Genomic DNA, 15,551 nt, shown 5'->3' on the forward strand with positions numbered 1-15,551 from the left:
ACATCGGGTACCCCCCCCTGTGTTGGGAATCCCCGCCCATCCTGTGGCCGCTCCTCCTGCTCCTCCGACCCCGCCCCCTGGGAAGGACTTCCTGGTCCCCACACGCCCCCCTTCCAGTTCCCATGGGGTAGAAACCGGAAGCAATGCCATCTTGAAATGGGGTCTGGGAGTCCCCTCAGCCCCCTCCTATCCCTTTGCTGCTCCTGTAACATATGATCGAACTGGCAATAATCCCACATGGAAACCTTTTGATTCTGCAGGGCTGAAAGAGCTGTGCAAAGCCCAGAAAAAATTTGGGAGGGAATGCGTCAATATTTTAAGAACCTTCTTAAGATAACTCTCTCCAGTCCAGTTATTGTGCCACATGACCTCAAAAGCATTTCTTCTGCTTGCTTTCCCCATCCGAGTTTCAAATGTGGGAAGAAGGTTGGAGAAAGCAACTGGGAGACGTCCTCCCGATTTTACTGCAGGATCCAAACAACGCCAGGGTTTCTGTGGATCGTCTTACTGGTGAGGGGTTATTGTCCAAGCCCCAGAACCAGGCTCAAAATACACCAGAGCCAGTCCTGAATGCTGTAAAGCAGGCAGCTCAGCAAGCGTTTTTAATGATGCCCCCTAAATTAGCACCTCAATTGAATTACACTGAGATTCAGCAACTGCAAAATGAGCCATTTATTGATTTTTGTGGATAAACTGAGGCTCGTAATAGAAAGACAAGTGGAAGATCCGAAAACAAGAGAGCATATTATAACAAAAATTGCAAAGACCAATGCCAATGATGCTTGTAAAAGACTGATTTTGGGTCTTCCATTCGAACCTCCACCAACCTTAAGTCAAATGATTCATGCTAGCACAACATTGGTGCCAATTAACCAGCCAAATTTAAAAATGGGGGGAAACTTAATAGGAATGGCAGCCGCTGTAGATGCAACAGCATCTCAGGACAAAAGAAATGCTAATTGGGTCTGCCACAGGTGTGGCAAACCAGGGCACTTGGCCCAAAACTGCAGAGCTCTGGCTCCAATTACTCAGGGTTCCCGAGCTGTCTCCCCAGGGCAAATGTCATCGCCTGCTGCTGATGGGATGCAGCCAAAAAACTGACAGGACCACGTGGAGTGGCAGGGCCACGCGGGGGAACAAATCAAGAAACTGCCACCAGGAAAATGGTTACCACGACCTCTGCGACTCAAATGGACTCGGTGACACCCCAGAGAATCGTCGTGAGTTACGAGAATCTGAGAGACTGTATATTGTTTGTGTTAAAGGATGTTGTACATTCACCAGCTGACATTTGTGTTACATCAGAAATTGTTCAAGTGGGGTCACAAGGGTTGTTTACTGTCAATATCCAGTGTGTTAACCCTCCCTATTCTCTTGCTGCTAACCAGGTTGTGGCCCAAGCTATTCTCATGCCCAGTAGTCCGCCACAGGACTACAAGCCTTCTGTCTTCTGGGCTGAGGCAGCTGGGAATGACAAACCCATGTTTAATTGCAAACTGTCTTGCCAAGGCTCGGACATCAGCCTGGCAGGAATGATGGACATGGAAGCAGACGTGACAGTCATTTCTTTCCACAATTGGCTGTCACACTGGGAGCTGCAGCTGGCAGAAGGTATCATGACGGGTGTGGGGGGATCTATATCTGCCCAGAGAAACAAGGCAGTTGTCCAAATTGAGGGTCCAGAGGGACAGACAGCATCAGTCCGTCCTTTTGTAATTGACTCTGGATTTACATTGTGGGGCAGGGATCTCATGTCCCAGTGGGAGTCTCGAGTTGAAATTCCATCTCAAGCCCAAAATTTTTAGTAAAGGCCACTGCAAAGCGCCCCTTCATGAACTTAAATTGGATCTCTTACGAACACATCTGGATTGATCAGTGGCCTTTGAAAAATGACAAATTAAAGGTGCTCACCGCACTTGTGGAGGAGCAATTGAAAAAAAGGAAATATCGAACCATCTAATAGCGCTTGGAATTCCCCAGTATTTGTAATCAAAAAGCCAGGGAAAGACCAGTGGCGCCTCCTACAGGATTTACGGAAAATAAATGCAGTCATTGAGGACATGCGACCCCTGCAGCCCAGAATGCCTTCACCCTCCATGCTCCCCAGGCAGTGGAAGGTAGCAGTCATTGATATTAAAGACTGTTTGTTCCAGATCCCTCTGCCCCCAGACGATGCACCCAGGTTTGCCTTCTCGGTCCCTTCCATCAACCGAAAGGCTCCCATGGAGCGCTACCAGTGGCGAGTTCTGCCACAAGGCATGAAAAGCTCACGCACCATCTACCAGTGGTATGTAGCTCATATTCTGTCCCCCATCAGAAAGTTAGCAGCAAAGGCAATAGTGCTCCACTATATGGATGATGTTTGGGTGTATGCTCCTAACCAATCCTATTTAGACTGGACATTGGGGAAGGTAATCGAGGCCTTAGAGGCAAATGGATTTGAAATCCAGGCTGAAAAGGTCTAGAAAACCTCTCCATTTAAATACGTTGGACTAAAAATCCATGAACAGACTGTGGTTCCCCAACAAGTGAAAATTAATGATAACCCTAAGACCTTGCAGGAACTCCACCAGCTCTGCGGGTCCATAAATTGGGTGAGGCCACTCCTAGGGCTGACGACAGAAGATCTCGCTCCTCTGTTCAACCTCCTGCGAGGGAAAGATGACCTCACATCACCCAGGCATCTAACAGAGGAGGCGAGACAGTCCATCTGTAAGGTACAGGAAGCGCTGTCATCCTGGCAGGCACACCACTGCGCCCCAAGTCTGCCTTTTCAATTTATTGTATTAGGGGAAATGCCATACCTTCACGGGCTGATATTTCAATGGGACGAGGTGCAGAGTGATCCCCTGTTAATCATAAGTGGGTTTTCCTCTCGCACCAGCCATCCAAAAGTATCACAACGCCACAGCAGCTCATGGCTCAGTTGGTGATGAAAGCTAGACCCCGCCTCCGCACCCTTGCAGGGTGTGACTCCATGCCTCTACCTACCATTGGCAACTGATTCACTTGATAACCTCCTTCAAAACAACGTGCACCTCCAATTCGCCCTAGACAGCTACACAGGCCAAATTTCTATCCACAAGACAAACTGTTTATTTCAGTCTTCAAACTGATTCCAAAAGAAATTCAAAGAAAACCATTAAATGCCTTGACAATTTTTTCAGATGGCTCCGGTCGTTCTCGCAAATCTGTCATCACATGGAAGGATTCTCGCACTCAGAAGTGGGAGTCTGATGTGCAGGTAGTTGAAGGATCCCCACAAGTGGCAAAACTTGTAGCCGTTTTCAGGGCATTTGAGCCGTTCAGTGAACCATTTAATTTGGTAACTGATTCAGCCTATGTAGCAGGTGTAGTTTCCAGGGCAGAGAGAGCCTTACTAAAGGAGGTTACAAACCCAAAAATTCATAACTTGCTTTCGAAATTGATTCAACTGATCTCCCACCAAAAGCACCCATTCTATGTCGTGCATGTGAGATCACACACTGACCTGCCAGGATTTAATGCCGAAGGGAACAGGGGAGCAGATGCCCTAACGATGCCCTTTGAGTTAGCGAATCTGTCTAACAGATTCCAGCAAGCCCAGCTGAGCCATGCAGTGTTCCATCAGAATGCTCCAGCTCTCATTCGAATGTTCCACCTCACTAGAGACCAGGCGAAAGCCATTGTGGTGACATGCCCCAACTGCCAGAAACATCAGCTTCCATCATTAGGTCAGGGGGTTAACCCCCGAGGCCTGGGCAGTTGTGAGGTATGGCAAACAGATGTCACCCATTTCCCCCAATTTGGCCACCAGAAATATATTCATGTTTCTGTGGATACCTTTTCTGGTGCAACGTTTGCCTCAGCCCACCGTGGGGAGAGGGCCAAAAATGTCATCAACCACCTAGTACAGGCCTTTGCTGTGTTGGGGACACCAAATAAAATAAAAACTGACAATGGCCTTGGATACACCTCTGCAGCGTTAAACAGATTCATGAGTGAGTGGGGTGTGGATCACATCACTGGCATCCCTCACTCGCCCACAGGCCAAGCCATCGTGGAAAGGAAACATCAGACACTAAAAAGACTGCTAGAACAACAAAAGGGTGGCAGTGAGATCGCTGCCCCCATCATAAGACTGTCCAAAGCGTTGTTCACTTTGAACTTTTTAAACTGTTCCTATGAGGAACCTGATCCTCTCATCATGAGACACTTCACAAACTCTGCCAAACATAAACTGACTGAGAGACCTGAGGTCCTAATAAAAGACCCTGATACTTTACAAATACGTGGCCCGTACCCCCTAGTCACCCAGGGTAGAGGCTACGGATGTGTTTCCACCCCAGAGGGTCCAAGATGGATCCCTGGGAAGTGGATCAAACCCTTTTTGAGACCACCTGCGGATGCCAAACAAAGGAAAGAAGCTGCCACAGCCTGGAAAAGAAGAAAAACCAAGCCACCTGGAAAAGGTGAAAGCTAGATCCCGCCTCCTCCTCCTCCAGGCCTGAAAAACAAACCCTCCACCTCCCAGTCTCCTTAAAATGTGTCTCCCTTCCCCAAATGACCCCTCAGTTTTGTTTTGAAAGAGGGGGAGTCGAAGGGAACCATTGGTATTTAAGTTGATTGTATTTGTATTAATTTTATTTGTGTTACACTGTTCCTAAAGTTACCTCCCTTGACAGTGTGATGACATCCTACCTGCTGCTGTCCCACCTGCTGCTGCAGCTCCTCCTCTGCACCGGGAGCTCCAGCAGGCGGATTCCTTCCATTATCAAGGACATTGTATGGGGTTTCTTTATGGAGTTGTTAATTTTATTAGCCCTTCCCATTTTTAAGTGTTCGGTTTTGAAATCCCTTAAGCCTCCCCCTCATTTCAAGGTAAGAAAGAAGGGGGAGATGTTGGTGTGACCCAGCCCACTGCAGGGCTGGGGCTGCGTAATGCCAATCAATCCCAGCCCCTCCCCTGGATCGAGCTCTCCGAAGAGGCCGACTCAGAGGTCGATGGGCGGCTCAGAAGCCTAAGCTGCACCCCCTGGGCCACCTCCCCCGGTTCGGGAAAATTCTCGGTTACTCGGTCGTTCATGGTTCTGTTATACCTCCCGCCTCTCGGTTTACCCCAGTGGTTCTTGTTAAATTGTATCCTCCCCCTGGCTTGTAACTCATTGGTTGTTTTCCCCTTTCACCAGGGTTTTCAAATTGCCTATAAAACTGAGGGAAAAGCCTCAGGGGACCATCCCATCGCATCCCTTCCCATCGGATTCCATCCCTCCGAGCTTGTTCAGGTTGTGAAACTTATAACAATAAACCTGTTCGAAGCCAGACCTGAACAGCCTCTCTCTTCCTTTGTCTCCAAGCTAACGTGATCCGATCCCATCGGCTCCTGCCATGTTCCCTCTGCAGAGAAGCCAGCTAGCCAGCCCAGCCAGCAACTCTTTTCCTGACGCTGAAGTCACTTCAGCGACCCGCAGAAGTAACGCAGCTGGACTGTCTCTGACCTGGGGCACACCAGAGTTGGTGCCTTGAGCACCAAACACTGTGTTATCACAGCTCTACAGCTTTCCATATGTCAAGAAGTAAATTTAGAGGCATAAATTTAGCAGCATACTGCAGCTTTTGTTTTGAAGGACTAAAAAAACCAAATCAAATAAAGCCAACAAAAAACCACGAAAAATATGTACTATCACTGCAGTATCTTGTTTTGCTAATAGTTTTTCAGACTCATTCCTTCTATTTTTACTTAAATTTTGGTCTTAATTTTGGTCATTAAGGGCAAAGTTAGCTAATTTGTGAGAGAAGATTCAGTACCAGCTTTGAATGAAGGTGGAAGAGATTTAAATGTCTCTTAGGCTGACAAAGGCTCACAGCCAGTGGAGGAGAGAAGCTGCACAGAAGACCTCAAACTTGGTCATAGCCCAATTTTCTCAGTAAACAGGTGGGAGAGACAAGTACTCACTTTTTGGATGGGAAGGAAGTATCAAAATATTACTAATAAAACTTATGTTGAGCTTTTTGGAACAGTCTTCATTTCTTATCAAGTATACACTTGCACTTTCTCAGTGCAACATTAAAGTTGCCTTTTTGTATGCCATAGAGACCAAAATCCTAGAAGTGTACAAAAAGGAGTTAATTACTGACTGTAGTGGTTTTTGTTTGAAATATCCATTACTTACTTATTTTCCTTCTGTGAGATAATTAGGAGAAAGCAAAGCAGGCACAAAACTGAAAAGAATATAAAGAAGTTTATTAACAGAACTAAAAAAAAAGTCAGAATCAGACTAAACCTTCAGAACACTTTCCTCCCCCCACCTTTCTCCCTTCTCCCACTGACAATGTAAAAAGACAACCCTTGAGATTTTTCAGTTTACCACCTCTATAATAATCTTTTTCAGTTCACTTAGAGAGAGGAGTCTCTCTTGCTCATGCTATGGAGACATCTCCACAAGAAACAGTTCTCTCGTGGCTTCAATGTCACAGCGAGACAGACGCCCGGGTTGGTTCTCTGCTTGCGTGTGAAAGTCCCTTCCCTCGACCTACAGCTTTCCCCACAACTGTTGTCGAGGGTCCAATCTTTAGCTACTGGGGTCATCATTTTAAGGATGAGCTGTTCAGAAGCAAAAGGTTCTCTTCATCTATCTCTGGGATCATCTTCATCTCTAGGAACAGAGGTCTTCTCCTTCCCTGGGAGCAAGGGTCTTCATCACTTTCATCTCTCTCTGTTCAAGCTTCTCATCAAATCACAGCTACTTCAACATTTGCTTATTTCAGCACAAGTACTTTTGCTCATGATTGCAGTTTGAACGCTCCACCCCCCCATGCTTTCATGAAATTACAATGGGTACTCTTGAATCGCCCAAACCAGGCCAAGAGACACTTCAGAGACAGAGTTGGAGAAGCGGGTATTTGCTTTATTCGGTGCCAGGTGCGTAGGGGATCGCTCCTCCTAACACACACACACGGCACTTCCTACAACACAATATTATGGGTAAAATTCATGAATAGTCATCACATTCCTTGGGATCGGAGTGGTTATACAAATTAGCTCTTGGAAGTCATTAATGTCATTAGCATACATGTCACACATGTGTGGTGTGTCCTGGTGGTCTCACTGAGAAAGGCTCCTCTTCTTCCTCAGGGGTCTTTCCGATGAAGATCAGTACTCTTCATCACAATGCACTTTTCACCTTTCTTTCTGGAGCATGAGCAGTCCTTTGTAGAATGATTCAGCGGTCTCTGTGCTGGTTTCAAGTAAATTCTTGTTCGTCTTATCTTGACAAAATTAGGGTGAATCCTGCTTCTTAGGTTTTGTGATTAACATTTGCTGTCTCCCAATAGTTACCTGTGCTTGCATGAGTTAACTATTGATCAGTCTTATCACTCTTATGTATCGTAGTTCATCACCATAGCTTTACAACAGAATTTCAGCTTCTAGGTTTGAAGCATCTCCTCCTTCTCCTCTCTTGGGGTTTCAGCTCTTCCTTCTTCACTGACTTTGGTGTCTTTATAGTGTTTTCTTCATGTGCCTTCCCCTTTCCCTTGACGCGGGAGAGGATTGATATCTGTAAGTTTCATCTGTTCTGGAGGAATCTTACAGCACTAAGAGAGTTAATCTCACCTGGACCTTGCAGCTGGAATTCGCTTATCACTGTTGGCAACATGGTCTTTGCCGGGCAGCGGCCTCAGATGAATTTCGGCCACACTGGGTGAGGGCCGGCCTGGCCTGGCCACACCGTGGGGCCGCCTGCACGGAGCAGGGCTGTGGATGGAACAGGGCCAAGCGGCTCCAGGGTGGCCGTCTCCTGGCCAGCCCGGCTGCACTGAGGGGCTGCGCCGGGTGTCCAGCGAGCAGAAGTGGCTGAGATCTCAGCCAAGCCGTGCCGAGCAGGGCCTGGCCCGGCCCCGCTGGGCCGTGCCACGGGCCCCAGTTACCTGTGCAAAAGCCAGAAGCAAGAGAGCTTTCCTGGGCTTTGTTTGTTCTTGAATGTGGATCACAGAGGCGTGTCAAGCTTAAGTGGCTTAAAAAAGTTGCCAACATTCAGACTAGCCAACTGATTGGTTCTGTTGGGTCTAGAGGAAGCTGTAAGCACCTCTTTGCAAGAGAATCACTTCTGTGGCTGATGGAGCCCTCTTTAACTAAAAACCTAAACTATGCTACACCATGACACTGACCTAGATCACAGGAACTTCAGGCCTTGAGTCTAACTTGCCCAAAGCGGGGTGTGCTGCGTCAGCCCACCTTTCTCTGGGCGTTAGTTAGTTTTGTCTTGGAAAGCTCTGAAGACAGATACTATGCAACCCTGTCAGGGCTTCCTGTTCCCGAGTGTCCTGGGGTGAAAAGTTGTTTCTGGTAGTGGCTATATAAAACATGATGGCCTGAATACAACCTCCACAGCTGAGTTTCTGCTTATCTGAAGCTGTGAATGGGAAAAAAACCACAAACCCCTAAGATATACACTACCATTTTTATTGTACCTTCTTTTTGGTGGTCGTTGGGATTTTTTTGGTGGTTCTCTTGTTTTTCTTTCTTTCTCCCCCTTACTGGTGCCCACAGCCCCAGACAGACCATTCACAATAGCCAGCCTTCTGGTTTGACACATTTCTAAAACTCGCCATGAGCAGACACTACTGATAATGGAAGCTATAAAGCAAAAACAACCCTACCGAAATTTTCTCTGACCATGGGGAGAATCATCAACATTCTGGGATGGGAGATGCCAATGGGAGTTAGGCAACTGCTTTCACTGCAACCAAATCACCTTGAAAGGCCTTATGGACAAATTTTAACCCCCACCCGCACGAGGCCATGATCATGTAAATAAAGCTTAAATGGAAAAATCTGAGAGGACATGAACAGCAAGGAACACACTGGATGCAAGTTAGACCAAGTATTAGTATGTATTTATGCACAAGAATAAAAACAGCTTTACAAGTTGAATTGGAAATTTAAACAGAGGAAGTTTAACAGCTTTTGTATATTATATTAAATAACCAAAACACCTTTTTCCAAAATTGGTAAAGAATAAATAATATAATTTACAGTATGGTACAAAAAATAATCAGTAAGGACAGGCATTTTGCTTTATACATACACTATATAGGTATATTTATAATCTATAAAACAAATTCACATCTCAAACAAGCCAGAAACCTTAGATGATATGGCTTAGCTATTATTAAAAGAAACAGCATTAAATTCTGCTGCCAGAACCATAAGCTCTAAAGCAGTTATCATGTTTCAATAATTAATGATAACTTATTGCCGTAGTGCTTGCCAAGGTTTCACTTAGTTAACATTTACAAATTGCTGTGAAATTAACAGATTCAAAGGTTTGAAAAGGTTAAAAAAAAGTGCAGTACTTTCCTTATAAATGCATCTGAAGTCTGAGTGTAGAAAACAAAATGCAACTGAATTTCTACTGGGGATCTGCTGTCAGTAAATGAGATGTCTTTATAGGTTAGATTTGATTCAAGCCATTTAATTCAATTTAGAAATATAGAGAGTGTCAAAAAAAAGGCTTAACAATGCTGTATGAAAAACAATTACTATTCCTATGCTTAGCAGATTTAGTGATACATGAGAAAATGGATTGCGTGGGTGACCAGGATGCAACACCCTGCACAGATCTGTGTCAGTGTGTGTACACACACCAGGGTGGATCCAGCCTTGGGCTATGGTACTGCTCTGCCCATGGTGATGAGACACTGAATCTTCTGCCATTTACCTGGTCAACTACTCAGACCTGGCTTATGGTAGGTAAGTCACTGAGAGGGAAAAGCCTAGAGCAGTTAATCCTAGACCTGGAGGCTGTTAGTGTCCATTATTCCTCTCCAACACCTCATAGTGCCCCAGGAAGGTACTAACCTAACGAAGTCATTTCTACCTCAGAAATTATATTGTGTGCATTTCAGTGTCACTTGCTTGGATGTCTGCTTAGCCTGACATTGTCCCTCATATAGATTTTGTTACTGCTGTTGGGGAAGCTGAAATCATGAAAATTGAAGAAGTTTTGAGTATTACAACCCCCCCACGTGCGTGTGTGCACATGCACATGTGTGTGTGTGTGTATACACCACCTCCTCAGCAGTCTCAGGCACAAACTGATGATGACACTACTATTGTAAAGCACATTCACCTAAAATCCAGAGCTGGTCTAATCAGAGATGTGTTTAAATGGCCTTTCACATAGTAAGGGTAACAAATACTGCATCAATTCAGAACTACCACAATGATCTTAATTATTCTTAAGTTCTTCCCTCATCCTCAAAGGGCTTTCTTTATTCTTAAAATGCAGTTTGCAAAGCATTACTGACTTCTGAAATCAAATTCTGCTTCATAATGCCAACTTTTAAGGGGCTGATGCCAAACACATTTCTAACCCCAACATTCTGATTGCTGAACTGATTTCTGTCATTTATACTCTGTTATTACTGGGTGGTTCAAGCCCACTTGCAAAGGTTCAGCGTATTAGAAGTTTTCTGATGCCACGGCATCATCAAAAACAGCCAGTTGTGCTGCCTTTATTCTGCAATTGTGTCCTTCCCCTCTGGGAAGTGAGTGGGCTAAAGCAGGGCAGCTGACAGCTCCTTGTATCGCAGGCAAAAAGCCTTCACGGATTGGGATGAAGTGCTCTGCCTTCCACTTCTGCAGCAGGTGCAGCAACACTGGCCCTTATTCAAGGCAACTTCAGAGCCAAACCCAGTGTCATATCCACTGTGTTACCAGCATCAGTAGGGAAGATGAAAAGTTTGTCAAGTTACAGATACACTGGAGACCCTCACATTACTCTTGCAATATTTAGAAGTTTAAGAATGAGAATTCAGATTTCTTTTCATACACTTGATTAGAATGTAACACATTTCCTCCTGCATGTTCCATAACCCACAGCCATAGTAGGTACCTTCTACTTTTGTCCTGCAAATCTGAAGGATTTTTGGAGACATAGCATGTAGAATAATCAGCATTAGTAATGGAGGAACCCAAAACCAAGAGGGAACAATCTGGGAAAGTCCAAACCAAATTACAGCTAAATTCTAAGTAAAAATGAAAAGTTTTAGTGGGAATGACTCTTGAGATTAAGGGGTGTCCTCTCCATACCAAGGGGGAATGCTCAAAACAAAACAGGCCCCAGCATTCATTTCTGTGACAGCCTTCAAGTTTTCCTATTCCAGGTTTATGTGATTTCCTGACAATTCTGTCAGAATTCTCAAACAAGGCTCTGTGTCCATCAGAAAACTTGTTCCATTTTCTCCTAATGACAGAAAACACAAGGCCAACTCCAGAGAAGCTAAAAGTCATCGGCCTAAAACAGCGTGAAGGGACTGGACGAACAGCAAAGCGAGTCAGTGCATTGTGAGCAAGTTACAAGAGACTCCCAGTCAAAGAAATGCCTTGTACAAGTAGCTAAAGGCAGCAGAACTACATCCACCAAGTGCAAGTGGAGAAATGAACCCATGATAACAGCCTAACAGATGGAGGAGGTTTGTTTATTTATTAATAATACCAAGTTGAGGTTTATATAGGAGCAGCCCCTTGGAAAAGTTCAGAGCTACTCAAACCAGCCAAGGGACACCCTCTAACTGGAGAAGCAGCCAAGTGCTTACAAAAGGGGCACAACATGGGTATTCTTGCTCAGGACAGGAAAGGAAAGGAAATAAAAAAGGAAAGTGAATAAGAAAAGTCTCCTGAGTTATAAAGCTAGAACTGACAGACAACCCCAAAATTAACTTGATATCCTGTTGAACCCACTAGAATCAGGATCTAGGTTTTTCCTACAGTAAAACACAACATTAAATGCACAGGGATTTCAGAGAGGGAGTGCCAGACCCACTCATGCCTTGGAGTGACTGTAATGAAGAATGATGCTGAGGTACTACAGAGCACCTGGAGTTCACAGAAGAAAGAGGAAGTAAGGAAGGACTAAGGGATTAAGCTAGAACTTGACACTTCTCTTCATGACACAAAACCGATCTCAACCACCGTAGCATTAACCTAGTATTTTTTCCTACATATTACAATATTCTTTCCTGTTTCCTCTCCCAGGTAAATCCTGAGTTTTTGTGAAGGTGACAATATTTACATGTTTCCAGCAAAGCCAAGACTAATTATGACACAGCTTTCCTAGTGTAAGCTCTTTTGCCATGTTTCCAGACCTAAAAAGCAACTGTTAGGGAGAGCAATAAAGCACTCCCCCACAGGGTGAACTGTGCAATGTGCTTAAGAATCTCAAAGGTTATGAGTGCAGTCAGGGTGATGATGATGGTGATGTGATGGGGTTTAAAAGTAGGGGATCCAAGCAGCATGGAAGGAGGGAGGATCAGAGCTCCTCTACCAAACAAGCAAGCAGGTGTGAGCTCCGCTGGAATGGTCAAAGAGCCAAAGGAACAGAGTGGTCGCTAAGAACACAGCACTGGGGAGTGGCAGCGCCCTGGACAGAGTGCAAGAACTTCAGTTTGACTGAATGGTAAGAAGACTGCCAACTAGGACGTGCCAAGATACACGATGGTTCCCCTACCCACCACCACCCTTCATCCTCCACAACTTTCACGTGGATCCAAAAGCATGGCATTTTGATCGCTACGCAAACAATGATTCGTGTACAGGAGCTTGTGGCAATCCCTTCCCCTACTTGAGCTGCTTGCTTAGGCCATTCCAAAGTGCAAGTCCAGGACTGTCCCACAAACCTGCAATCTTAAATTGCTGATGCAGGGACACACTGTCTCCTGTAATGTTATTCCATGTTCTGTTGTTGCCAGCATATTGCACATTCCAGGACTAGCAAGTACTTCTTGAGACCTTTGAAACCAATTCTTCTCTGTTAGGAAGAAGCACACAGGACAGGGATAACTCAGCCTCAGCTGCTGCCCTCATCAAGTTCCGGCACTGCAAGCTCCAACTTAGCTGAACAGTCTGCACCAGCCTGCTGGTCATTCCCTTACTGTGACAGATCCCCAATCGGGGGACCACCACCTCCTCCATCAAACAGGATCTCCCTGCGAGTTGGCTCAGGTATGGACAGTTCCTGGGCAAGGTCATTAAACCGAGATATGTAATCTATGCTGTTCTCATTCATCATGCAAGCCAGCTGGGAATCCACCACCTGGAAGAAACAAGGAGAGAAGAGATGATACATGTCAGTGGCAATTTCTTGGAATTACTGAGGTTGGAAGGGACATCTTGAGAGCATTTTATGCAACCATCTCACTTGATCAGGGTCAGCTAGAACAGACTGCCCTGGGCCTTGTTTTGGGCAGGTGCTGAATCAGCCCCATGCGCAGACATTTCACAACTCTCTGGGTACCCTGTTTCCATGCCTGATTACCTCAAAATAGATCTCTTGTCTTCAGGTGGAATTAAATGTGTTTCAAATTTTGCTTGCAGCCTCTTGTCCTGAGAAGAATCTGGCTCCCTCAGCCTCTCCTCATATGAAAGAGACACTTTATCTCACTTGACCCAAGTTAGAGAACAGCTTTTCTCATCCACAACTAAATGAAAGCTGCTAGAAAACCTTACCACCTATAGTCTCAATGGGCCTTACCTGCTCCAATTTAGCATTAAGGTGCACAGGTAGATGATCTAAAGATATTACCTCTGCCACAAAAACCGCTCTGCTGTGCCTAACATGGAGGCTTGGCCCATTTTCTTCTTAAGGCAGATGGTAATATTGAGGGCTGCAATGTCACTTCAAATCCATGCAAATAAATGATCATATATTCCTTTAATTAGAACACACCTTGACAGCTTCTCACCACCAAGCAAACAGAATCCTTGTATTTATGCCAGAAGTGGATCTGTGTTTCATGTCTGAAGCTGCCAAGGTCACACTAAATCAACATGAGCTTGGTTACAAGGTCTGTACAGAACCTCCTTATCCAAATCCAAAGGGCAATGAAGAAATGACACATTCCTTCCATAAGGGCAAGTCCCCAAGAAATTACAAGTTACGTGATATTGTACTGAGTTAATAACTGTAAACTGTGGGATAACTGAGACTGGAAGGGACCTGAAGAGGTCTCTAATTCAACTGCTTGCTCAAGGTTCACCTATCAGGACAGACCAGCTCACTCGGAACTTTACTGATGTGAGCCCTGGAAAGCTCTGAAGACAGCCACTGCATAACATCTCTGGGCAACCCGTTTCCTTGCCTGCCTATCCTCAGTGTGAAGTTTTTCTAGATATACCAGAACCTTTCTCAGTTCAGCTTCTGCTTGTTTCTCCCACCTCCCATCACCATTCTGTAAAGGGCTTGGCTACTTCTTCTCAATGACCCTACTGAAGGTACTGGCAGGCAGCAGGGTCCCTCCCACCCTGAAGCCTTTTCTAGGCTGAACAAGCCTAGACATCACACCCTTTCTTCAGCACCTGATCCTGCTGGTGACCCTCAGCTGACCTGCTCTGGGTAATTTCTCTCTCCTATATATTTGGTGCTCAAAACTGGTGACAATATTCTAGACATGGTCTCACAGCAGGCAGACTCTACTACTCTACAGAGTACAGCACGTTAATAATAATTTTGTTCAATATCCTGGCCATGCTCCTGTTAAAAACAGCTCGTGACATTGTTGGTCACCTTTGGTTCCACAGACCATCCTGGATCATGCTCAGCTCATGTCTATTGCCATACCCAGGTACAGCAGAGCTGCTTCCCAGAGAGCCAGTCCCCAGCTGATAGTGCTGTAGGGTTATTCCTTCCTAGGGCAGGACCTTGCATTTTCCTTACTAAGCTGCATGATGTTCCTGCAGCTCACTCTTCCTGTCTGTCTCTCTGAAAGGGAGCTCTGTCCCTAAGTGTGTCACAGCCTTAAAAACTGCTGAGCTTCATTTTACCCCTTCAAAAGTGTTCAAAACAAAGGGATTGCTCTGCCAACAGAGACTAACTCAGCAGCACAGGACCTTCTGCCATCCTCTCAGGTGAGTTGGTATTAGCCATCTCCTACTTCTTCCTTCTGGACCTATTTATTTTTTCCTACCAGGCCTCCAACTGTATTGTAGCTGCATAGCTATTAACCTTTCTCTTACCTTTAGCACTTTCAGTTCTTGCAAAGCAGGACACACAAAACAGAAAGACTGAATCTCTCTGTCAAAACAAAGATATGTCCAACAGGTGAATACAACCTCCCTCAGCTGGGTTGAAGGAGTTCACAGCAGCTTCTCAGACCAGCTCTGCTGCCAGGTAGCCTCAGATAATTTTACATCTTTCTGTTATGACTGTAACCCTCTTCCACTGAGCTGAAGTGCAGGTGTGAAAGCACTGCCTTCTAAGTATCTCAGGAGGGTCTGATGGACAGTACCCAGTAACTGTAACTTCCAGCACTGCAAGAGGAAGAAGATTCTGAGTGTAATTTGCTGACATACCTCTGCCACATCTGCCAGGGACCGCGACACAAAGGAGTCCCGTGAGTTTCCATCCAGCAGGCTAGGTCCCAGTAAGGAGGTGCCACTGGTGTTCCCAACTGGAGTTGGTAACATTTTTCGTCCCTTCTCTGGGGAGATAAAACTTGCTACAAAGAAAAGGCACATCAGTAAGTCACTGCACTGAGTGTTTTCAATTGGGAGGATAAAGAGAAGGACAAGG

The 15,551-nt window shown here is 45.5% G+C and overlaps 1 protein-coding gene across 3 annotated transcripts in view; it reads right to left on the reverse strand.

Annotated features, from left to right (window-relative positions):
• Window positions 1–8,855: 8,855 nt before the first annotated feature.
• Window positions 8,856–15,551, reverse strand: part of CRAMP1 (cramped chromatin regulator homolog 1) — a 49,377-nt gene continuing 42,681 nt past the window's right edge. For all 3 annotated transcript variants that reach the window (XM_069029392.1, XM_069029391.1, XM_069029389.1), the window contains exons 20-21: window positions 15,332–15,477; window positions 8,856–13,076 (exon numbers count right to left, since the gene is read on the reverse strand). In XM_069029392.1, coding sequence (XP_068885493.1) covers window positions 12,912–13,076; window positions 15,332–15,477 — 311 coding nt within the window. In that variant the 3' untranslated portion in view covers window positions 8,856–12,911. The remainder of the gene's footprint in view (window positions 13,077–15,331; window positions 15,478–15,551) is intronic.

The sequence above is a fragment of the Aphelocoma coerulescens genome, chromosome 14, assembly GCF_041296385.1.
Source record: "Aphelocoma coerulescens isolate FSJ_1873_10779 chromosome 14, UR_Acoe_1.0, whole genome shotgun sequence".
Classification (NCBI taxonomy): Eukaryota; Metazoa; Chordata; class Aves; order Passeriformes; family Corvidae; genus Aphelocoma; species Aphelocoma coerulescens.